Genomic DNA, 24,680 nt, shown 5'->3' on the forward strand with positions numbered 1-24,680 from the left:
AGGTCTGTCTCCCTAGCAAGACCACGTGAAGGACAGTAAGTAAGGCAGGGGTTTGCTCAGTGGGGTCACTACGAAGACAGGAGGCTGGGGTGGGGAGAGAGCGGCAGGTGCAGGGGTCAGGAGGTTGCAAGGAACCGACCTCCATTCACATCATCTCCGGTAAAACGTGAGGCTGGAACGATGGGGCATCATCTCGTAGGAAAAGGAACAGCCAGGCCACAAAGGGACCGGACATGGAAAAGACATTGAAAAAACCAAATGAGTGAATGAATGAATGAATGAATGAAATGGTGGCCCCCTCCCCAGAGGGGCACAGGGCCTCCCATCTCTGCCCCTCACTGGGGCTGCCCTTCTCTTCTCCTCCCACATGTATGCCTCCACTGCCCCAGGCCCCCAGCGCCCCGTTTAGTGCAGGAGTCCCTCCAGCCTTGCCTGGGCCTAGCCAAGTCTGCGCAGAGCTGCGCCTCCAGCCCCGCCTTCTCTCGGACCCAGCTCCACGCCCACCCCCGAAGTCCGGGGAGAGAATCTGATTGGCCCAGCCTTGCCTTAGCCGCCAATATACTGTGGCGGAGAGGTGGTCACATGGCATGTGGACCCGCCCCTGCCGGGCACGGTGGGCGGGGTCCGCAGGGCCTGGTGCGCCGCGTGCACCACGTGCTACCTTGCCTGCCGCGTGAGCGGCTTCCCCCCCTCGGGGCGCCTGGGCCTCGGTAATCCGCGCCGGCTGCGCGCAAGGCTGGTCTGAATTAAGGCTCATTTTAGATCGAGGCGGTTGTTCCCACGTGAGCCGCCTAAAGCTCGGGCTCGGCGTCCTGTTTGCGCCCCAGCGTGGGTCCCGCGCTGGCCCTCGAGGCGGTGCGCGGGCTCCGCCTGCCTTGACCTCAGTAAAGCCCTTCGTTTGAGGCCAGCTGCTCCGTGCCTGCCGACAACAGTGGCCTGAGCTCGGGCTTCGTGCTCGGGAGGGCTCCCTGCGGCTGGGCGCCCAAGCCCTCACCGTGGCTCCCTGGATGGCATCTGCGGGGGCCGGACAGACGACGGCTGTCAAGGCTGAGGCGTCCCCGAGGGCTCCCCCGGCAGGTAAGCAGCTGCCCCCTGACCGTGCGCTCCCCCAGCATAAGCCTAACTGGGCGCTGGGCTCTCCCAGCCCGCCAGGTGCTTTCCAAATCCTCCAGCTCAGGATGGGGGTTGGCCAGGGTTTGGGGGGCGGGCGAGCAGTAGCAGGTCACTGAGCCCTGACAGCCCCGGCAGTTTCTGGAAGGGTCATCTCAGGGACAACTAGGGCCAGTGGGGAGAAGCAACCGTAGGCCGGGCTCAGGAGGCCCCGGCCACATGGGACAGGCCTAGGAAAGGTGGCCTCGGGCCTTGCATCTGTTGATTTAAGAAGTAATGGTGAGCTTGGTGCCTCCCAAGGCCTTCATCTTTGCCAAGGAATTAGTTGGGGGTGGGCTAGGGCAGCAATGTGCTGGGAAGGTGGGCGGAGGTGTCAGGCCAGTGGTTCTCAGCCCAAGCTGCACTCGGGGAAGTTACCTGGGTGGGTCTAAGAATGCCCGGCAGAGGAATTCCCTGGTGCTAAAAATGAAGTGAGTGCTTATCCTCGGTGGGAATAGTGACTGAACACGACGTCAGGGGCCTTAGAGGAGGCTAGTGAAGTAAAAATGTTTCTTGAGCTGGCTGCTGGTTACTCAGGTGCATTTAATTTATGAAAACTCGTGGAGCTGTTCACTTATTATATGTGTGCTGTTCTGTATGAATGTTATACTTCAATAAGAAGTTAAAAAAGGAAAAGAAATTGCTGCCTGGGCCTTAATTAATTTAGAACATCTGTGGTGGGACCTGGGTAGTGATATTTTTTTAAAAAGCTTCCAAGGTGATTTTTTTTTTTTTTTTTTTTTGGCCATGCCACGCAGCATGTGAGACCTTAGTTCCCTGACCAGGGATCGAACCCGTGACCTCTGCATTGGAAGCACAGAGTCTTAACCACTGGACCAGCAGGAAAGCCCCCAGGTGATTCTAAAATTCAGTCAAGGGTTAGAACTGCTGGTTTAACCCCGAATTTGGTATTCCCATCCCCTGGAGATGAGCTTAAGCATGGGTGTGTGTGATACTAGAGGAAGTTAGTTGGGGAACTTCTGGGAAAGTTATCTTGCTCCCAAAAGTGGCCTGAGACAGAGATTTGAATATGGATGTTGTCACAGGTGGGGGTGAGGGGAAGGGAATGAGATGCTCGGGGCTGCTGCAGCCATTTTGTAGTCATGAAGGAGAGCGAGGGGAGCACAGCTGAGCCGAGTGATCTGTAAACACTGTGGATCTGATTTCCTGTACCAGTACAATACACAAAGCCTACATTTTCTAATTTGTTCCATCACCTGGATCTTGATCCTGCCCCTACCTACGATGCTTTTTTTTTTGGAGGGCGTACCTCCCACAGTGCTACACACTGCGGTCCCCCTTCCAACTCCTGCCCAGCACTCCCCTCGTGAGGGTGTCTTTGGATGGATGGGCTGAGAACACAACCTAGGCTGCCTCATAGCAGCACCCCTGGGGCAGGAAGGCTGCCCAGACCTCTGGTTGTCACAGGCTTTGGGTGTCTGAGTAATGAAGGTTTCCCTCCCCTTCTTCTAGACTGTTTTAGAATGTAGGTTTTTTTATTATTCAGGGATGGCAGGGCCAATAGATCAGGAGACGACTACTCACAGTTCCCAAGAGGTGGGGCATGCCATACAGGCCACTGGGGGAAGCACCAGGGTCAGTCAGGAGGGGAAATGTGCGCAAGAGCCTTTCTCGTACTTTCTGGGGAGTAAACGGCTGAGGCGGGGCAAACAGGCTTCAAACCGGCTCGTTTGAATAACCTCAGCCGGCTCTGAGGCCTACGACTGTGCCGAGGTGTCTGGTACCTGCTCTGGGGTGGTTAAGGCAGCTGGATGGTGGCCCAGAACCCTGAGGGACAAGGTGGCTGGTTTGCTGTGAAAGGAGCAGAGTTGTTTGCTCTTGTTTGCAGGCAGAGTTGTTCGTATCTCTAGGAATGAGCTGACCCTGGAGGGGTAGTCCCTCTTCAGGGTCAGCAAGGCCCTCTATGTCTTTTCCTGGCTTGATAGCCCGTTTCTTTTTAGCTCTGAATAGTACTCATTTTCATTCTTGTAAACTTCTCCCCGGCTGGAAATTCCGCCCCCCCCCATCTTTTGGACTTTGGAAGCCCTTGAACTTGGCAGATCCCCCATGAAGACCCCCAGTCACTGTTGAGGCTTGGCCATCCCCAACCCTTGCCCACCTTGACGTCCCACCAGGACCTGAGCTCAGGTGTTTCTGTGGGGAAGGTGCCTAGTGAAGTCTGGTTGGAGGAGGGAGGGGTGAGGGATGGAGGAAACAGGTGTTGGGCGGAGGTAGAGAGGGAAGCGGTTGCCAGATCTGGGGGGGTTGGGGGCTCAGGGGTGGCCTTGGGCGTTTTGCAGATGTTGGTCCTGTGCAGCTGTCCTTTGCCCTGATGATGTATGGGGAGCTGAGGGACCAGGTCAGAGTCCCTCACTGCCCAGTGGAGAGCTGGGTGTTTGGCAGTCACAGGGCAGGGAGGAGGGGTCAGAGAGGAACACTGGCCCCCTGGCCTGGGGGAGCAGGGCTCAGGGCAGCCAAAGGGCAAATGCAACGCCTTTGGGCCTGGTGAAGTGTAACCAAGTGAGGAAGGTTTGCAGGGGCCCGGCCCCAACTGTGCCTGGCAGGTCCCTGGGCCGTCAGTTACCTGAGGGCAGGGCCCACAGGCCAGGCCTACCCCCAGGGGGACTCGACCTCTTGGTGCTGCAGGAGTTGCAGCCGGAGACGGCGTCCTCCTTGGATGGCTCTGTGCTGGCATTTGCTGCGGCGGGTCTGTGGCAACAGGGGAGCCCGAGGTCCGCCCCACACCCCCGAGGTTGCTAGGCCACCCGATTTGTCCAGGCCAGTGGCTTCTGTTCCGGTTCCACGCGTGCTTCCTTACTGAGTCACTGAGCCCTTCAGGGCACGCGCCAGTGCCTCATGGCACAATGAGGCTGCCGGGCACCGGAGCCAGCTCCAGGGGAGGCTCCCTCTCCTTGGTTGGAAGCCTCCCCGACCCCAGTGTGTGTTGGGGGCTTGCAGTGACTCTCCACCCCCTTCCCCTCAGCACCCCCACCATTCTCGGTCCTGGGCAGGCCTGAGCCCCTCACCGCTCTGCCCTCGTTCAGGGTCGGGGCGTGGGGAGGGGGACGGGAGGGGAGAGGTTGGAGATGGGACAGAGGAGGGGGGCGGGTCCCAGAAGCTGCAGGGTCTCCAGCTCCTCCCGTCAGGAGGTGGACGCCGCTTCCTCTTGTGAGCGTGGGCCAGCCCCGCGGTTAGCGATGGCCAACAGGCAGAGGTGACCTGCGAAACTTCCCAGCTGGGTGTTGCCATGGATGCGGCTTCCTCTTGCACTCCTGGAATGTTCCCTCGTCGGGCCAGCTCCACGCCATGAGATGCCAGGCCGCCCAGAGAGGTCCCGTGAAGGAAGACGGGGCCCCAGCGGAGTGCCCACTGACCACAGGCATCCACGGTGGACCACTCCACCCAGGCGAGCCTCGGGGCAGCAGCGGACACGCAGACACAGGTGCAGTAAAAGCACTACCCAGCGGATCCCAGCAGCCCACGTGATATACGTGGTGGCTGATTTAAGACACTTAAGTTTTCGGTATACAGGTGATACCATTTTTTTATCTGTTCAGCATCCCATCCTTTGGGGGAGCCAACGTGGCCCCTTCCAGGTGGTCTCCAGCCCCCCTCCTTCCCACCCTTTCCCCTCTGTTGCCATCACAGGTTGGCTCTGCCCCAGTCTTCCAGAATCTCCCTCTGGGGCTGAAGGTGTTTGGAGCTTAATCATCTCATGGGCTTGCCCTTAAAAACCCAGGTTTTCTCATTCTAGCTCAGCTTCCTTCTAGATCACATGCCAACACTGGCCCCTCTCCCCCCCTCCTCCCCCCTCCCTCCACACCATCTCAAGTTAGTTTCTCCTGTTTCCACTAAGGAACCACCAATGACACAAACGTTGGCAGGAGGGAGGAGATGGGAGGCCGCTGTGCCCTGGGCCAGGGGCCTGAGGACAAGTTCTCACCTGAGAAGGGAGAGGTTCCCGAGGTCCCAGGGTCCGTGGCCCTGTCGCCGAGAGCTGGACTGCTGATCGTGTCCAGTGGGGGTCTGCACGGCTGCCCCTGACGGCGGTGGGCCGTGGAGAGGCGCTCGCTGACCCCGCAGTTCTCGCCCGGCTGCGGGGTGATGCGCGGGGCTGGTTGGCTGCTCTGCTCTGAGACTCCGTGCCGGCGCCCCTGGGCTGCAGTCCTGGAAAACCGAACTGGGGGCCGAGCCCGCAGGCGCTGCACGAGACACGGGGTGAACTTGCAGTCACTGCAACGAGAGGGGGGCGTTCGCTGCAAAAGGCTGGAAGCGGTGGTTTGAAAGTCAACACCTGGGGGGCCTGGGAAGCCCCCAACCCAGAGGGAGCAGTTCCGCCGCTGGTGGAAGGTCGGGAGTTCCCACGGCCCTGCCTTGCTCCCAATAGGCTCCGGGCAGCGATCCCGAGAGCAGCCTGGGGACAGAGAGCTTCCGCAGAGGGAAATGGAAGAAGTCGTGGGTTTCCGTCATCATTTGTGAGACAAGGACCTGCCCTCCGGACGATGAGCAGACACTGACCTGCTTAGTACCCCCTGGGGGGCACCTGGCAAACCCTGACCTCACCTGGTGCCCTGCAGGCGGTCCACTGAATGCCCTCCGTCTGGGGGGCAGAGAGCAGTTGGCCCCTCGTTAGAACTGGCCCTGGGCGCCCCCTCCACCTCAACCCCCCGCCGGAACCTGGCTCTGCCGCCCGGGAGTGCGCGTCTGCCTCTCTTCCTCTGGGCCTGGGAGTCCTCAGGGCTCCCCGGGCCTGCCCACGCCTGTTCCTCCCGGGCCCTTGCTGCTGACCCCCGGGGAGGGGTCAGCCCGGTGACTCTGGGGGCCCAGGGCTCGGTCCTGTCTGGGGCCAGTGGGCCAGGCAGCACGTGGGCCGGGGGGCAGGGCCAGTGCCTTGGGTGGCGACGGCCCCTCCTCCCAGCCCTTACTCATTAGCCAGGCGGCACGGTGCCCCAGCCGGCCGGGCGAGGCTGGCTGTGCGGGTGCTCCGGCCTGCAGCGGGGCTCGGAATGGACGGCCCCCGGGACATGGTCCCCCCGGGCCGAGGGAGCCGCTGCCGTGCCCTCCGCAGGCTGGTCCCCGTCGGCTTTGGGGCCGAGGCGAGGACGCTCTTTGTCCTTTCTGGACCCCTGGTAAGGAGGCGGCGGTGGGGTGGAGGGCCGCCATCCAGGCATGACGCGAGGGCCGGCAGGGGCTGCTCACGACCTTGCCCAGAAACTGCCCCTGATGACCGTGTCCAGGTGGCCCCAGGGGCTGCTGCCCAGAGTCTGGCAGGGCCTGACCCCCTCAGCAGCGGGCAGCCCCCCCTCCTCCCGCCCCCGTCAGAAGGGGCAGGCGTGTCCTCCTTCGGGAACCCACGGGAAGGCAGGGCCGAAAGCTGAGAGGGCGAGTGAGGTCCCCTGCTGCGGGGAGCTGGGGTCCCCTCTGGGCATTTGCAGGAGAAGAGCGGCCTCTGCCTGTTTTATTTCCAAAGGGAAAATGGCTTAGATGCATTTTTCCCTGACCGTAAAGACTAATAAATATGTGCTCGCTGTAAGAGTTTCAGACAAGACGAAAAGTGAGAAGAAACTTCTTTCTAATCCCAGCCCCTGGACAGAGCCGTTCCTAAGGTTTTGGTGTCTTTAACCCTGCTCCTCTGTTTGTGCGTGGCCTGACGAGCTGGTGACAGTAGCATCGCCAGTGGTACCCTCTCCAGCCCCTGTGCGGGGTGCTGCTTGGCGGGGAGACCAGGGCTCAGGGGTTAATGCAGTTGCGCAGCGGGGGACCCGGGCCTCCCGTCACCCAGTCTGGCTGCTGCAGCAGCCTCGGCCCATGCTCCCTCCCCCGCTCTGGGTCACTTGCCCTGTGGCCTCGAGGGGCTTTTGCGGGCCTTTGCTCGGCCTCGCAGGGCCTGGAGAGCCTCTCGCGTGGGGCTGGGCTGTGAGGGGTCAGCAGGACTGAGGGGGGCCCTTGACCGTGGCCGCTGTCCTCTAGTTCCTCTTCCAGATGCTGAACTTCATGACCTACGTCGTGAGCACGGTGTTCTGCGGACACCTGGGCAAGGTGGAGCTGGCGGCAGTGACCCTCTCGGTGGCCGTGAGTACAGCCAGGGCCGCAGGGACCTTCTCCCCGGAGCTCCGGGGCGCAGAGACAGCCTCAGGGCACAGCTGGACCTCAGGACCTCGCCCAAGGCACACCGCACGGCGCAGGCAGGGCCCGGCCAGGACGGGTCACCGGCTGCTGGGCAAACCCCCAGGCGCAGGGTCCCCCCTCGGGCTCCGCCTGACAGGCTGCGCTCTCTCCTGTGTGTGCCTCCAGTTTGTCAATGTCTGCGGAGTTTCCATTGGATTCGGCTTGTCCTCGGCCTGTGACACCTTAATGTCCCAGGTAGGTGGGCCTCCGCGAGCCGGGCAGGGGCAGAGCCAGGCCCTCAGCTGCTGCAGAAACGGTGGGGCTGGGGGCCCACCTGAGGCCCCTTAATGTCCCCTGGATCTGGGAGCTCGTCAGGCCCTGGGCGGGGCCCGCTGTCCCTGGCACACCCACCCCCAAGGGCCATGTGCTGCAGACCCTCCCCTTGAAAAGAGCCCGGGCAGCTGGGCGAGAGAGCCCTGGAGGGAAAGACAGTTCCCTGACCTCGAGTGCGAGGGCCCACGGATGGGGCCTCCTGCTCTCAGGGGCCCACAGCCCAGCGGGGCTCAGCTTCGGGGGTCCCGGGCTCACGGTGGGCCTGGCTGCCACTCACCCCCAGGGAGAGTGGGCAGGTGCTCTCGCGCCGGAGGGCAGCGGGGGCGGGGGGCGATGCCTCCCCCATCGGAGCTGTTGGCGAGCCGGGCACGATGGGCGGACGGAGGCTGGAGCTCAGCAAACAGCTGCTGCTGTCCCTCTGTGAGCAGGCCGAGCCCCCGCCGGGGCCGCCCCGGGCGGGCGCGATGGAGGGCTGCCCCACCCCGCCCTGCCGGGCGCCTGCGGTGCCAGCCCGCCCCCCAGCCCTGGCAGGGCCCCCGGGGCAGAGGGCAGGTGCGCGGGGCGTGGGCGCTGACCCGCTGTGTTTCAGAGCTTCGGCAGCCCCAACAGGAAGCACGTGGGAGTCATCCTGCAGCGGGGCGCGCTGGCGCTGCTGCTCTGTTGCCTTCCCTGCTGGGCGCTCTTCCTCAACACCCAGCACATCCTGCTGCTCTGCAGGCAGGACCCGGCCGTGTCCAGGTACCCCGGGCGGGGGAGCCCCTGGCGAAGCCCACCCCCGGGCCCCGCGCTTCTCTGGGTCCCGAGGCGTCGCGTGCGCGGCCCCTGTGGGGAGGTTGCGGGGTTGGTTTGGAGATGCTTCCGCGCAGCGTGCTGCTCCAGCCGTGGCCAGCAGGGGGCAGACCAACGGCCAGTTTTAACTGAGGAGGAAAAGACAGGATTTGCGTGGCGTTTGCGTTTGTGTCCCAGCGTGTGGTTGGAGCCTCAGAGATGCTTTTTGAAGAAGTGAAGGGTGCACCACCCCAAATTCCAAACAGTGGAAACAGGACTGAGCCCAATTTCTGATGAATTACGCGCTTTGTTATTAATTTTAGCTTTGCCCCTTCATGGGAACACCTTGCTCGTTTAATATTATGCACGCTGAATTTGGTTATTTCTTGATGTGATAGAACCTTTTTTCCCCCTTACAAACCACACGTCACCCCGAATTCAAGTTCCCCAGCCCTGAGACCCCGTGGTTGGGTCCTTGGGCCCCTCCTCCTGCGCCTTCCTAGCACGTGGTGGCAGCCTCCCCCCACCACTGAGGTCCCACTTGACTTGGGGGTCTTGTCTCTGGGGTAGAGCCTGCTGAAGCCTCTCCTCACACCCGGGGGCGCAGGCTGCTCAGCTCAGAGCCCTGGTTCTCCCGCAGGATGGCCCAGGAGTACGTGCATGCTTACATCCCAGCGCTCCCGGTGAGTCCTCTGCTGAACTTGGGAGGTTGGGCCCACGCTCCCCGAGATTCTGGCTTTCTGCCTGTCTCCCCATCAGCTGGGGAGGCCGTCGGCCCTCACGCTGGCGGCCGAAGGGGCCAGAGAAAAGTTCTCATTTTGGTTGGTGCAGATTGAACTTTTAAAAAGTAGAATGGGGACTTCCCTGGCAGTCCAGGGGTTAAGACCCCGAACTTCCGTTGCAGGGGGCACAGGTTCAGTCCCTGGTCGGGCACTGCAATCCCACATGCCGTGCAGTGCGGTCAAAAAAAAAAAAAGTTATTACAATATTATTTTTTTTAAAAAGTAGCACAACATGTTTTTCTGATTAGAAAATCGTTTATGGGAGAAATTCTGGAAAGCCTGGGGAAGAGAAATTTCAAATCTGTAATCCCACCACCCAGAGAGAACACAGGTTAATCCTTCTCTCCAGGATTATTTCTCTTCGTGGGCATGTGTGTTCAAACATACAGACCCATGCGTAGTGTGAAACGGGGCCAATGTGTGTATGTTGTATTATAACCTGCTTTTTCCCTTTCAAATAAATATGTCATTAGTCTCTTGATAGGATTAAATAGCCTTCCACAATATCCATTTCAAAGGCGATGTAGTATCCCCTAGTGCCGTAATTTATTAACCAATCCCTACATGTTAGGTATTTAGGTTGTTTGCAATAGTCACTATTATAAATTAGATTGTGATAAACATTCTTATAGAAAAATCTTTGTGAACATCTGGAATGATTTCCTTAAGATGCGTTATTGGAATTAGAGTTGCTCTGTCAATGGCTTTTGATGCCAGTTTGTACCAGTTCTACCCCCAAGAGCAATATTCTCATCAGCACAGAGTATTATTAAAAATTTTTTTCCAATTAGAAATAAGTTATTTTAACACGCATTTTATTGCTAACGAAGGTGAGTGTTTTTTCATGTATTTGTTGATCATTTGTTTTCCTTCTGTGAATTGTCCGTATCCTGTGCTTATTTTAGTGGGTTCATCTTTTTCTAATTATTTTAACTCTTGTTAAATAATTTCTTAACCCTTTGACATGTCACAAACATTTTTCAGTTTTTCACTTGCCTTCTAATTTTCGATACTTTTGACTTAGAGTTTTTAATGCATATGTAACAGTCCCATAAATTCCATCCTTTATGACGTCTGTCTTTGGGCTTAAAAACAATGAACCCGTTGCAAGATTATAGAAGCATTTGCCTATATTTCCTCTGAACCCTTTCATGGTTTCTGTCATTACATTTAAGACTGTAATCTAACAGACTTTTTTAAAGACTCATTGAATATTCTCTCCTTTCTCTGTTAATTTATTAAATACTAAATAAGCAGTCCATCCCCTCCGATCAGTTTCTGAGATTCGAGCCCCGCCCAGTGGTCTGTGTGTCCACCCCCAACCCATTGCTACACTGTTTGATTCGCTGTGGTTCAGTGCACGCGGTACCAGGTGGCAGTGCTGTTTCGGGGGAATCCATCTTCCCATCTGCGGCCCCCCCATCCTCCTCGGCACACCAGCACTGGGGATGGAGCTCTTAAGGAGGGGGCTGGGAAGGGGGCGGGGCGGGGTGAATGGGTGCGGGGTGCCCACAGGGGATGGAGCTCTTAAGGAGGGGCTGGGAAGGGGGCGGGGCGGGCTGAATGGGTGCGGGGTGCCCACAGGGGATGGAGCTCTTAAGGAGGGGCTGGGAAGGGGGCGGGGCGGGGTGAATGGGGGCGGGGTGCCCACAGGGGACTCCAGGCCTGGCAGGGAGCCCCAGCCTCACCCTCCTCCCGTCTGGAAGGCCAGTGCCATGACCTCTTTGGGGCCTGGCCAGCTCCACATTTCTTCTGTATCGTGGAAACCACCTGAAAAGTCTGGTTTTTCTCCTCCAAGCCTTTGGCTCTTCAGACCAAGTGAAGGTATCTTGTCAAACAGGGCCATTGGGGCTGTGTCAGGGGGAAACATCACGTTATCACTGTGGCAGCAACTTTATCAAATAAACAAAGTCCCTCTGCAGTACAGTGGTGCTGCAGAGTTTAACTACCAATAAAATAAGAATCATAATGACTGTTAATGTTTACATGATGCTTACCTAACTCTTGGAGCACTTAAATGTGCCAAATACTGTTTTGTAAGCACTTTGCAATATTAACTTTGTATATGAATGTATGTATGAATATTAAGGATTCACACGCATGTTATTGTCCCCTTTATAGGTGAGGAAACTGAGGCACAGAGAGGTTAAGTACATTGCCCAAGGCCACACAGCTCACAAGAGGCAGAGCCAGTGTCTGAACCCAGCTCCTCGCTCTTGCTGACTGTGCAGTGCTGAAGAGAGGCGGAGGGCTGAGGAGAGGGTGCGCAGGGGGTGCAGGCCCCGGGCCAGGCCTCGACAGAGGACAGAAAGGACAGGGCAGTGCCCCCGACACACACACTGACGCACAGGCCCTCTCTGTCCTCCGCAGACAGGGAAAGGCCCACCACCCCTGTGGGGTCTCCAACCTGCTCTGCAGAGGCTGCTGGTGCCACACCCCTGAGTGCCCCCCGCCCCTTCAGTCCAAGCCCCCCCCCCCCTCCAGATCCTTGTCTCTGGCGGCTCCAGCCAGGCCCAGGGTGTCCCGGCCTGTGGGTTTGGGCTCTGGTGGCCCTTCTGTGAGCAGGCCTGGATCTCCTTCCTCAGCGGGTGGAAGGCCTGGCCGGCAGCCAGGAGCCCTGAGGCTTTCAGGCCACCTCCCTGCTGGTCCCAGGCCGGGGGCTGGAGCGCAGGTCAGCACACAGCCCATCTCTGGGGTCCCAGAGGTACCGTGGTGAAGCAGTTGCCCCAACTCATCCAAGAAATGTCTGTTAGTGTTCGTCTGGTGGTGTTTTGGTAGTTGTTGCTTACTTCGTGTGTGTGTTTATTTTATACAGGCAAATTTTCTTTACAGCCTGCTGGCTAAATATCTGCAAAATCAGGTACGGGTCCCTGGCTGGAGCTGCCCCCAGCCCCACCCTGTTCCAGTGGGCAGGGGTGCCCGGGGTCCCCTCTGTGCTTTGCCCCATCCTGATCGCCACACGGGGGCCCTCGAGGAGCTGTGGTCCCCAGCCTCCGTCCACCCCCCTCAGTCCCACCCTCATCTACTTCAGGGCATCGTGTGGCCCCAAGTCCTCAGCGGCGTCGTGGGCAACTGCGTCAACGGGCTGGCCAACTACATCCTGGTTTCCGTGCTGGGCCTGGGGGTCAGGTGAGCACCGGGGCTGGGGGCCGCAGGGGCCTGGTCGGGAGCCCTGCCCATGGAGTGCCACCCCTGACCGGGCAGGCCAGTCCCCGTCACGAGAGGGACTGCGGAGGCTGCCCGTGCGTTCCAGCATCCGGGGGTCGTGGGGAACTGGGGGCTGCTGTTCCCTCGGGTTCTGGGGACCCACCGCCAAGGAGGCGGGGCAAGGAGCCGCTGCCCACCCCTGCCTGGCCTGCCCGAAGAGGCCCAGAGTGGGTCCCTCCGGGGTGGGGCCCATCCTGGGATGGGGGTGCCGGCAGAGCCAGGCCCATGGCCAACCCCCCCCCCCCGCCCAGGGCAAGACTCAGCCGTGGCCCCAGCCCTGCCCTCCCTGCTCTGCCAGGGGCTCAGCCTGTGCCAACACGGTCTCCCAGTTCACGCAGGCCGTCTTCTTGCTGCTCTGCATCGTGAAGAAGAAGCTGCACCTGGACACGTGGGCAGGTGTGAGGGCCGCCCTTCCTGGGGGCTGAGCGGGCAGGTGGCAGGCGGGGTCCCAGCTGCAGCCCGTTGCAGGAGGCCTGGCCCGGGCCCGCCCGCATGTCCCTCAGGGCCCCCTCCCTGCCGCCCCCAGAAGCCCGGGCTTCCCCATCCAGTGTGTCGTGGGGCAGAGCCCTGCTGCGGACAGGCCCTGCAGCTTTCTGCCGGCTCCCTGGTCTCGGGCTGGAGACTGGAGAAGCAGCGTGGGTGGCCGGCAGCGGCGGTGCCCACGTTGCTCGGTGAAGCTTCACGACACCTCGTTAGCCCTGTTTATTTACGTGGAGGAAGCTGGTGCAGAGAGGGCTTGTCATTTGCCCCAGAGGCCAGAGGTGGTACGTGGTAGAGCCTGGACTGAACCCGTTTCCAGGCCTCAGGTTCTGAGCTCTTAGCCCCTGAGACCCAGCCACGCGGCCAGTGAGCTCCTCTCCCAGCTGCTTCAGGAGCAGCTCTCGGGCCTAGTCCCTCGTGGCTGCACAGCCCCGTCCGCCTCGCGAAACCGTTTGGCACCTTGGTGTCGTGCAGTCCTCCCAGCAACACTTCCGGGGAGGAGGAGATAAGGACTAAAATTTTCATACGAGGGAACGGGGTCCAGGAAGGGCGGGGCGGTTACCCAAGACCCTCTGGTGTCACAGGCTCGCAGCCCGAAGCGCCAGGGGCGCTGGCCGGGCATCCTCCTCCCCCTCCGGCCCCCTCCGGCCCTCTCCGGCCCTCTCCGGCCCCCTCCGGCCCCCTCCAGCCCCCTCCGGCCCTCTCTAACCCCCTCCAGCCCCCTCTGGCTCTGGGGCCGCTGGCCAGCCCCCGCAAGACGCCAGGTGCCCGGGCCGAAGGCAGTGGGCGGGGCGGTGGGCGGGGCGGGGCCGCAGGGTGGACCGCCGCTCAGCTGGCGGCCTCTGCTCCTAGGCTGGTCCAGCCAGTGCCTGCAGGACTGGGGCCCCTTCTTCCGCCTGGCCGTGCCCAGCATGCTCATGACTTGCATTGAGTGGTGGGCCTATGAGATCGGGAGCTTCCTCATGGGTACGTGGACAGCAGGGTGCGGGGAGCCGCGTGGGCCGCCCTGCAGCTCAGGACCCCTCCCCCCGATGGGCGGTCCCCCAGCCCGCCCCATCTCCCCACCGGGCCGTGAGCTCCCGGCGCTGCCCGGCGTAGGCCTGGCACTGAGTGGACGCCCGGGCGTGGTGGTCAGTCAGCGAGGGAGTGAGGTTGAGCTGGTGTGTGAGTAGTTGTGGCCAGCACCTGGCACGTCGTTGCTCAGCAGCGGACTCAGTCCAAACAGCCAGGGCTGGGGTGGCCCCGAGAGGCCTTCCAGGCCACCCCTGACCCAATTACAGATGAGAACACTGACCCCGAGAGTTAGACGGTCCAGAGTCACCCGGCAGGGCTGAGAACCGAACTCTGGCTTCCTGCCCCTGGTCCAGTTTTTCCCTTCCTCATCACACCTCGTACACAGAGGAGAGACCCTGACCCTGTAACACCTGGGCAGGGGTCTCCTGGAGGGCTGGAGCCCAAGCGGGAGCGTTCTTTGCTGCATCTGCCCTTGGAAACCACTGGCCCCTTGGCCCCCGAGCGAGGGGCTTGCTGTCAGCCCAGGGCTGTGGGCTGGCCGGCCGGGCACTCACCGTGTCTCCCACCACCCCCCAGGCCTGCTCAGCGTGCTGGACCTCTCTGCCCAGGCCATCATCTACGAGGTGGCCACTGTCGTCTACATGGTGAGGCTCGATGGGGGCGCCTTTGCCATGCCCTGCCCCCAGCCCGGCCCCCTGACGGCCTGGGGGTGTCAGAGGAGGGGGGGAGCTGTCCCCTCAAAGGCTGTCTCTGTCTCCCGAGGGACCCTCTGGACCTCCTGCACCCACCAGGCCCAGGCCCTGCCAGACACACGTGGTCCATGGCTGCTCCGCTGAATTCACGATGTTGCAATTGTTTTGAATTAATTAGCGCCATTTAAAATTGGGAGATTTCACATCACAATCTAGATACTTGCATTTTCTTGAAAAATGGGACATGCCATTTAGCAGTGAGCCCACGTTCCTGCACACCCCAGCTGGTGGGCTCTGGGGGACAGTGGCCCTCATGAGGGCATTTCCTCGCGTCCACCGTGGTCCCTGCAGCTCCTTCCTCTCCCCCGGACACGTGGGTTGTCCTGTGTCACTCGTGTAGCATCTGCCAGCCTCCTGGGGCATGCAGTCTGTGACCCTAGCTTTAATCAAGGGAGTTGCAAAAATCTACATGCACTAAACTAATTTATAAGGTGATTCTTGTTGTTACGGATGGCTTCCGCTGAATCTTTTCTTCTTACAGGGAACTTTTCTAACATAGTTAAGACCACATCCACCTCTTTAACATGCGTTTACTCGTGAGTTTCTGGCAGCGCGTTGATTTTGGTTGCCTGTGATGTCTGACGGCGCGGCCCGGTGGGTTTGGCTGGCCCCGGCTAGCCCACCCCACCTCCCAGGTCTCGGCCTGTCGCCAGCAGCCTCGCGGGCCCCGCCCCCCTGGGACACATCCTGCCTTCCTCCCTCTCGGCCCCCAGGGCAGGAGGGGGGCTCTAACCACCGCACCTTCTTTTCTCTGATCCCAGATTCCCATGGGGCTCAGCATCGCGGTCTGTTTCCGAGTGGGGACGGCCCTGGGAGCCGCAGACACCGTGCAAGCCAAGCGATCTGCCGTCTCAGGCACCCTCTGCACGGGTGGGTGGGGTCGGGGCCTAGGCCGGGGAGGGCCTGGGAGCCAACAGTTCACCTTCCAAACCTGTCATACCTGCCACGTGGCCTAGGGCAGCCCCTCTGACGAGCAGCAAGCCTGCTGTGCCCCTTCCGCTCCTTCCCTACCGCTGGGGTTCTGGGCTGTCAGTTTCCATCACTTAGCGCGACTCTGGGAAAGCCGGTCCTCCTTCGAGCCTGCCCTGCCGCGTTTCCAGGAGCTTGGGACCTGCCCATCCCAGCCCTCAGCGTGGCCCCGTCTGTGTCCATCCTGCCTCTGTTTTCTGTGGCCGCCAGGCTCAGATCAGCTCCTCGTGGAGAGCAGTGGCTCTCAGGCTTCAGCCCTGGGGGTGGGGTAGGGGTGTGTGTGTGAAAACACAGAACCCCACCTGCCAGAGTTTCTGACTCCGTAGGTCGGAGGTGAGGGTCTGAGAACATGCATCCTCTAACCAGCTACCAGTGGTGCTGCTGCGGCCGGTGCAGGGACCCCACTTTGCGAACCACAGGAGGAAGGGCATTTCACACGTGGTGCCCTCCTTACCAGACCACAAACGAGGGTCTTAGTCCAAATGAACGTGGGGTGGAAGCTGGGCTGTGCTTTTGGTCTCTTGCAGTTGGCACCTCGCTGGTCGTGGGCACTGTGTTGAGCCTCCTGAGGAACAAACTGGGCCGCATCTTCACCAATGACGAGTAGGTGATCAGTTCTCTCACTCCCTACTGGGGATGCCAGGTGCGCCCCGGCTGGTCCCCAGAGACGCCCCCTGTACCGCTCGCCTGTCGGTGGACAGGGCACCCACCGAAGGGCAGGGCAAAGTTTGGGGGCTCCTCGGGGGGTGAAGACGTGTGTCCCCCAGACACAGGGAAACTCAGAGACAGGAGCACCTGTTACGTTGGCGTGGGCCAGGGGCGGAATAGAAGGGACATGAAGGGCGCGCCAAGGATGCGCTCGTGTCTTACCGCTCCCGTTCTCCTGCAGGGAAGTGGTCGCCCTGGTCAGCAAGGTCCTGCCGCTTTACGTCGTCTTCCACCTGTTTGAGGCAGTCTGTGTGAGTCCTGCTCTGACCCCCCCCCACCACGTTCACACCCCCTCCCCGAGGCCGGTCAGGGCCGTGAGCGTTAGCTCACCGATTCGCAGAGAGGGCTGACTGGAGAAGACGTGCCCGAAGTGTCTGCTCGTGTTGGTTCTGTCATTCAAAATAACAAGCCCCCTTCTGCCGTGCAATTCCAACACGCCAGGGATGCACGCAGGTGAGCAAAATACTGAACACTGGCCCCAGTGTAAACTCACTAATCTGTTCCTTCCTCATTCCCCAGAGCGGGGGCCAGGAGCAGTCGCGCCAGTTGCCAGAGCAAAGGGACACTTCGGAGGAGTGGGTCAGCCCAGAGTACAGTGGGCCTGACTTTCTGCTCCTGTGATCGCTAAAGGGCAGGTCCCATTTAGTGCAGGTTTGAATTATGTGAACTTTTAAAAGCGTGGCATAAAGAAAGAAAGCACTAAAGTCTCATTTGATAAGCAGAATTTGAAATTCTGGGTCTTCTACTTCACATCACGGGTGACGTGAATCTTTCAGGAAGGCATCCCGAGCGTAAAATCCACATCTCTTCATGGAGCAAGTGCTTAGCTAGCGGCACAGAACACTGGGGCAAACACCTGCACAAGAATTATTATCAACTCTCATGGAAAATAAATAACCTTGGGAGAAACTACTCGTGGAGGAATTTTCCAGAAGCCCCAGTGCTCTCTGCCCAGTTCCCTGTATGTTCCAGGACTGGCCTTTGAATTTAGCCGGGCAAATACCTGGAGCACATTTCTGACCTCGGCAGGACCGCTTGCTTTGGGCTGGTTTTCGTCATCAAATCCATAGCTTTTACCGCAGAACGTTAAGAGAAACTATCTTATGGATTCTGTTATTGCTTTGGTCATGGGCTAGTGTTAAGGACACTGTTACTACTTTTTCTCTAGCTCCAACGTGAGGCCACAGCTGAGAGATTCCTCCTGCAGTGTAAGGTCGGGGAGAGCTCTGGCTTCTAAATGTTCTGAAGGCAGCACCTCTCCGTTCAGTTTGCCCACCAGGGAACCCGAGGCAGACGTACAGTTAGCAATTGCGAGGGACCTTAGAGCTTGTGTATCTGCATCTATCATCTTTCCCCCCGGCTAGATCTATATCATTCTTTTTTTTTTTAAATTTATTTATTTATTTTTATTTTTGGCTGCGTTGGGTCTTCGTTGCTGCGCGTGGGCTTTCTCTAGTTGTGGCGAGCGGGGGCTACTCTTTGTTGCGGTGCGTGGGCTTCTCATGGCGGTGGCTTCTCTTGTTGCGGAGCACGGGCTCTAGGTGCACAGGCTTCAGTAGTTGTGGCACGTAGGCTCAGTAGGTGTGGCACGCGGGCTCAGTAGTTGTGGCATGCAGGCTCTAGAGTGCAGGCTCAGTAGTTGTGGCGCACGGGCTTAGTTGCTCCGCGGCATGTGGGATCTTCCCGGACCAGGGCTTGAACCCGTGTACCCTGCATTGGCAGGCAGATTCCTAACCACTGCGCCACCAGGGAAGACCCGATCTATACCATTCTTAATTTATGTGTTCCATGGACCTCATCTTTATTTTATATTTTTTATAACTTTCTGGAGTTATAATTTATGTACCATAAATTCATGCATTTTAAGTACATAAGTCAATCCTTTAAAATAAATGTATACTTGTGCAGCCAGCACGGCAATCCAGTTTTAGAATATTTTCATCACCCCCAGAAAATTCCTGGGGCCTGTTTTGAAGTCACTCCCTGCTCCCATGGCCAGCCCTAGGCAATCCACTGACTTGCTTTCTGTCTGTGTGAACTTGCCTTTTCTGAATATTTCATAGACATGGAATCACACAGTATGTAGTCTTTCGTGTCTGGTTTCGTTCACTTAGTGAAATGTTTTTGAGGTTTGTCCATGTTATAGCATTTTTCAGGACTTCATTTATTTTTTGTGGCCGAATGACGGTCCATTGTGTGGCTGTAACATGTTTTGTCTACCCATTCATCAGGTGAACACTTAGGTTGTTTTCAGTGTTGGCTGTTGTGACTAAGGCTGCTGGGAACATTCACATACAAGTCATCACGTGGACGTATGTTTTTGCTCCTCTTGGTAGAGTCCTAGGATTTGAATTGTTAGGTTGAAGCATAAGTTTATTTTTAACTTTCTAAGAAACCATTAAGCTGTTTTCCAAACCAGCTGTACCATTTTACATTCCCCCCAGCAATATATGAGGATTCCAGTTCCTCCCCCTTCCTTGCCAATTCTTGGTATTGTTTGTCTTAAAACTTTAAAAACAGATTTTATTTTTAAGACCAGTTTTGGGTTTACAGAAAAATTGAGAAAATACAGCGAGTTCCCATAAACCCCTCTCTCTCCTCCTTTCCCCTTTTATTTACATCCGGTATTAGTGCAGGACATTTGTTTAGTTGATGAAAGAATATTGATACATTATAATTAAGTCCATAGTTCTCCATAGGGTTCATTGCTGGCATTGTACATTCTATGGATTTTGACAAAGGTATAATGACATGGACCCACCATTATAGAATCATACGAGATACAAACTACTATATAGAAAATAGTTAAACAACCAGGTCCTACTGTATAGCACAGGGAACTGTATTCAATATCCTGTAATAAACCATAATGGAAAAGAATATATATATATATATAACTGAATCACTTTGCTGTACAGCAGAAACTAACACAACATTGTAAATCAACTATACCTCAATTAAAAAAAAAGAATCATGGGAGTTCCCTGGTGGTCTAGTGGTTAGGATTCGGCACTTTCACTGCCGTGGCCCGGGTTCAATCCCTGGTCAGGGAACTGAGATCCCACAAGCAGTGTGGTCGGGCCAAAAAAAAAAGGAATCATATGCATAATTTCACTGCCATAAAAACCCTCTCTGCTCCCCCTGTTCATTCCTCCCCTTCTCCCGCTGTCCCCCTCCCCTACCTGCTGGCCATCCCTGATCTTTTTATTGTCTCTGTAGTTTTGCCTTCTCCAGTGTCTTATAGCTGGAGTTAAACAACACGTAGCCTTTTCAGATTGGCTTCTTTCATTTAGTCATGTGCACGTAAGGTGCCTCCACTGGGTCTTTTCATGGCCTGACAGCTCGTTTCTTTTTAGCACTGATGCTTCACTGTCTGGACGGACCACATTAAAGGGCATTGTGGTTGCTTCCAAGTTTGGCCAATTATGAATAAAGCTGTGAACATTATTGTGCAGGTTTTTGTGTGGACATAGTTTTCAACTCTTTCTGCAAATACCTGGCTGCGTGATGGTTGAATAGCATGGTAATATTATGTTTAGCTTTGTAAGAAATTGCCCAGCTGCCTTCCAGCGTGGCTGCACCATTTTGCATCCACGTCAGCAGTCAACGAGAATTCCTGTTGCTCTGCGTCCTCGCCAGGATTTGGTGTCGTCAGTGTTTTGATTCTAGTCATTCTAACAGGTGTGTAGCGGTGTCTCATTGCTGCTTTAATTTGTAACTTCCGACTGACACGTAATGTGGAGCATCTTTTCATATGCTTATTTGTCATCAGTATGTCTTCTTTGGTGAGGTGTCTGTTCGGGGCCCATTTTAAAATTGGCTTTTCTTATTGTTGTGTTTTAAGAGCTTTTGTATAGTTTGTTTTTAATTTTAATTTTTATTGGAGTATAGTCGATTTACAATGTTGTGTTAGTTTCAGGTGTACAGCAAAGTGATTCAGTTATACACATACACATTTTAAAATGTATTCTTTTCCATGATGGTTTATCTCAGGGTATTGAATATAGGGCCCTGTGCTACACAGTAGGACCTTGTTGTTTATCCATCCTGTATATAATAGTTTGCATCTACCAACTCCAAACTCCCAGTCCATCCCTCCCACACTCCCCTCCCCCAATAATTCTTTATATGTTCTACACATAAGTCCTTTATCAGGTATATGATTTGCAAGCCCAGTCTGTGGCTTGACTTTCATTTTCTTATTTATTTATTTATTTATTTATTTATTTATAAAAAATAACTATTTTATTTTTATTTTTGGCTGCGTTGGGTCTTCGTTGCTGAGCGTAGGCTTTCTCTAGTTGCGGCGAGCGGGGGCTACTCTTCATTGTGGTGCATGGGCTTCTCATTGTGGTGGCTCCTCTTGTTGTGGAGCACGGGCTCTACGTGCGTGGGCTTCCGTAGTTGTGGCGTGTGGGCTCAGTAGTTGTGGCGCACGGGCTTAGTTGCTCCGCGGCATGTGGGATCTTCCCAGACCAGGGCTCGAACCCGTGTCCCCTGCATTGGCAGCCAGACTTTTAACCACTGCGCCACCAGAGAAGCCCTGCACTTTTAATGTAGTCCAGTTTCTCATTTTCTTTTCTTTTATGGTTTATGCTTTTGCTGTCATGTATAAGAAATCTTTGCCTAACCCAAGGTCACAAATATTTTCTCTTATGAATTCTTCTAGACATTTTATAGTTTTAGGTCCTACACTTATGTTTATGATTCATTTTGAGCCCATTTTTGTGTTTGGTACGAGGTAAGGGTCTAAGTTTATTTTTTTGTGTGTGGATATTCAACAGTCCCAACACCATTCTTGGTGTGTGAAAGAAAGGCTATTCCCTCCCCAGTGAATTATCTTGGCACTTTGGTCAAAAATCAATTGATTGTAAATGTAGTGATTTATTTATAGATTCATAATTCTGTTTCATTAATTTATATGCCCATCCTGTGCCAATACTACACTGTCTTAATTACTGTAGCTTTATAGTGAGCTTTGAAATAAGTTACTATAAATCTTCCAACCTTGTTCTCTCTTTTTAATTGCTTTTGTTCTTCTAGATCCTTTGCATTTCCATATGTATTTTAGAACCAGCTTGTTAGTTTCTACTAAAAAGCCTGCTGGGATTTTGAAAGGAATTGTGTTGACTCTACAGAGCAATTTTGGGAGAATTGTCATCTTAACAGTATTGTTAAAATGGACATGGAATGTCTCTCCGACTAGTTAGATTTTCTTTACCTCAGCAATGTGCTGTAGTCTTCAGTGGTCAAATCTTGCACTACTTTTGTTAAATTTATTCCCCAATATTTTGTTCTTTTTGATGGTATTATGAATGGAACTCTTTTCTTAATTTCATTTTTAGGTTGTTCATTGCTAGTTTATAGAAAGATAATTCATCTTTGTTTATTGATCTTTTATCCTGTGACCTTGTTAGACTCATTCTAGTAGTTTTTGGTGTGTGGAGTCCTAAAGATTTTCTACATATAGGATCATGTCATCTGTGAATAAAGAGTTTTACTTCTCCCTTTCCATCTGGCTAGAACCTCCAGTACGATGTTGAGTGGAAGTGGCAAGAGCATACACCTGTGCCTTGTTCTCGGTGTTAAAGGGAAAGTATTCAGCCTTGCAGCATTAAATATGTTATCTGTAAAATTTTTGTAAATGCCCCTTACTGAGGCTGAGGAAGAGCTGTTCTCCTCGTTTGAAACATTTTCTCATGAATGCGTGCTGGATTTTGTAGAATGCTTTTTCTGTATCTACTGAGATAATCATCTGGTTTTGTCCTTTATTAATATCGTGTAATTACATTAATTGATTTTCAGATGTTTTACCTTGCATTCCTGGGATAAAAACCTCCTGATCATGGCGTATATATTTTCTAACATATATCACTGAATTTGGTTTCCTAGTATTTTGTTAAAGATTTTGTGTCTACATTCATGAGAGATATTGGTCTGTGATTTTTATCATTTCCTTGTGATATCTTGATCTGGCTTTGGTATCAGCATATCATTGGCCTCATATCTATACATTTTGAGTTTGTGAAGGATTGGCATTATTTCTTCTTTAAATGTGATAGAATTCACCAGTGAAGCCATCTGGGCTTTTGTCTGGCTTTTGTCAGAAGATTTTTAACTAATTTAATTTATTTACTTGTTATAGGTCTAGTTACTTTCTATTTCTTTTTTTAAAAAACTTATTTATTTTATTAATTTATTTTTGGCTGTGTTGGGTCTTCGTTGCTGCGCATGGGCTTTCTCTAGTTGTGGTGAGCGGGGGCTACTCTTCGTTGCGGTGCGTGGGCTTCTCATTGCAGTGGCTTCTCTTGTCGTGGAGCACGGGCTCTAGGCGCGCGGGCTTCAGAAGTTATGGCACGTGAGCTCAGTAGTTGTGGCTCGCAGGCTGTAGAGCGCAGGCTCAGTAGTTGTGGTGCACGGGCTTAGTTGCTCCGCGGCATGTGGGATCTTCCTGGACTGGGGCTCGAACCCATGTCCCCTGCATCGGCAGGTGGATTCTTAACCACTGTGCCACCAGGGAAGTCCCTCACTTTCTACTTCTTGTTAAGTTTGTTTTAATAATGTGTGTCTTTCTAGGAATTTATTCACTTCAACTAAATTGTCTAAATCTTTGGCATGAAGTTGCTCATAATATTCCCTTACAATCCTTTTCTTTAGGGAAAGTAGTAATGTTTCTCCTTTCATTCCTAATTTTGGTAATTTGTGTCTTCACTTTCCTGTTTTCTTGGTCTTATTTTACCAAGATCAAATCCTTAGTAAGTGTTCGTCAGTTTTGTGAATCCTATCAAAGAACTAGAATTTTGGTTTCATTGATTTTTCTCTGCTGTTTTCTGTTGACTATTTCAGTGAATTCCACTTTAATTCGTATTATGCTCATCCTTCTGCTTTATTCAGGCATAGTTTGCTTTTCTTTACTGGTTTCCTAGGGTGGAATATTAGGCTACTGATTTGAGACCTTTCTTTTCTAATATGGCCGTTTAAAGCTATACATTTCCCTCTAAGTATTGCTTTAACTGCATTTCATAAATTTTGATATATTGTATTTTTTTCATTCAAAATATTTTAAAATTTCTCTTGTGATTTATTTTTTGACCCATGGGTTGAGAAGTGTATTGTTTAATTTCCAAACATTTGGGGGTATTTCCAGAATTCTTTCCAGTAGACATCTCTAATTTAATTCTGTTGTGGTCAAAGAACATCTTTTGTATTAATCCAGTCTTTCTAAACATATTGCGAGTGCCAAGTCATAACCACTAGACCACCAGGGATCTAGATGTACTGAGGCCTGCTTGGTGATGTACCATAGGTCCATCCCAGAGAGCAGCCTTTCCCCAAGGACTGCTGTTCTGTTTAGTCTTGCCTGTGATCCTGTCTCCTCCACAAACTGCAGCTGCTGTCTCTGCTCAGTTTTGTATTTTGTTTTTCTCGTTTTTATTTTTAAGCTTAGCTTCCTAGGGGTCACCCCTCTGTCTGCATAGCTCAGTGTTCAGCCAGTTACTGTTTGGAGGGGACACTCAGGCACCTCTGACCGCTGGTAGGGCTTCCGTTCTCTGCTGAAGGAGCCGAGGATGGGCCGGGGCCCACGCAGAGTTCAGGCTGTTTTCAAGTCTGCCCCAGCTTTTGCTTTCTTCTGGGTCCTCTCGTGTCTCTTCTGTGCATGTGCACAGGCTCCGCGGTCCAGGATGTGTGGGAGGCTTGGGCCTGCTACAGCCTCTGCTACATGCATGCTCAGCCTCTGGCCCACGTGGGACAGAGAACTTACCAAGCATCCCCTGCCCCAGCTGTTTCGTCTCATTGGAGCTCCCTGTAAAATCGCTTGTCCACGGGTCCACTGCTTCTCCATAACAGGCCCACAGCCTCAGGCTAGCGGGCCCACTGAAACTGTCTCTGTGATTCACAGTGCTCTAAAGGGCTTCTCAGCCTTGGCACTACTGACTTCTAGGACGGATAATTCTTTGTTGTAGGGGGGCTGCCCTGGGCATCGTAGGATGTTTCGCAGCACCCTGTCCTCAGCCCGCTAGATGCCAGTGCACCCCCCCACCCCGAGTTGTGACAACCAAAACCAGCTCCAGACATTGCCACATGGCCCCTGGAGGGCAAAACCACCCCCCAGATTGAGAAATACTGGTCCAGAGCACATCAATCGTAATTTGGCATAAGTCTTTTTTTAACCAAAAAGGATCATCTTTTATGTCATGATATATGTTAATGAGAAACATGTGTGCCATATTTTAAAGTTGAAGAGGCACACATCTCCTACCCCCCCAACACATTTACCTCTTTGCTCAAATGTGGGAAAGCAAACCACGCAATACTCCCCATCCCTCATCTTAACAAAATAAAAGTAACCGAACATCTGTTGATCAATAGTGCTGTCTGGGGCCCACGGGCAGGAATGCAGGCGCCTCTA

General features: G+C 54.6%; 1 protein-coding gene across 8 annotated transcripts in view; it reads left to right on the plus strand.

Moving 5' to 3' along the window:
* Positions 1–6,036: 6,036 nt before the first annotated feature.
* LOC309619160 (multidrug and toxin extrusion protein 2-like) overlaps positions 6,037–24,680 on the plus strand; it is a 38,922-nt gene continuing 20,278 nt past the window's right edge. For 6 of the 8 annotated variants that reach the window (XR_014238789.1, XR_014238790.1, XR_014238791.1 and 3 more), the window contains exons 1-14: positions 6,037–6,278; positions 7,120–7,221; positions 7,444–7,512; positions 8,180–8,328; positions 8,999–9,041; positions 11,956–12,000; positions 12,172–12,269; positions 12,646–12,743; positions 13,412–13,591; positions 13,680–13,793; positions 14,418–14,485; positions 15,355–15,463; positions 16,090–16,165; positions 16,452–16,521. Coding sequence is in view for 2 of the 8 variants with exons in the window: in XM_082374097.1 (XP_082230223.1) it covers positions 6,156–6,278; positions 7,120–7,221; positions 7,444–7,512; positions 8,180–8,328; positions 8,999–9,041; positions 11,956–12,000; positions 12,172–12,269; positions 12,646–12,743; positions 13,412–13,591; positions 13,680–13,793; positions 14,418–14,485; positions 15,355–15,463; positions 16,090–16,165; positions 16,452–16,521 (1,344 nt within the window). In the remaining 6 variants the exon portion in view is untranslated. The remainder of the gene's footprint in view (positions 6,279–7,119; positions 7,222–7,443; positions 7,513–8,179; positions 8,329–8,998; positions 9,042–11,955; positions 12,001–12,171; positions 12,270–12,645; positions 12,744–13,411; positions 13,592–13,679; positions 13,794–14,417; positions 14,486–15,354; positions 15,464–16,089; positions 16,166–16,451; positions 16,522–24,680) is intronic. The other 2 variants (XM_082374097.1, XM_082374098.1) reach the window with 2 other exon arrangements.

This window comes from Balaenoptera borealis, assembly GCF_965194805.1.
Source record: "Balaenoptera borealis genome assembly, chromosome: 20".
NCBI classification, from domain to species: Eukaryota; Metazoa; Chordata; class Mammalia; order Artiodactyla; family Balaenopteridae; genus Balaenoptera; species Balaenoptera borealis.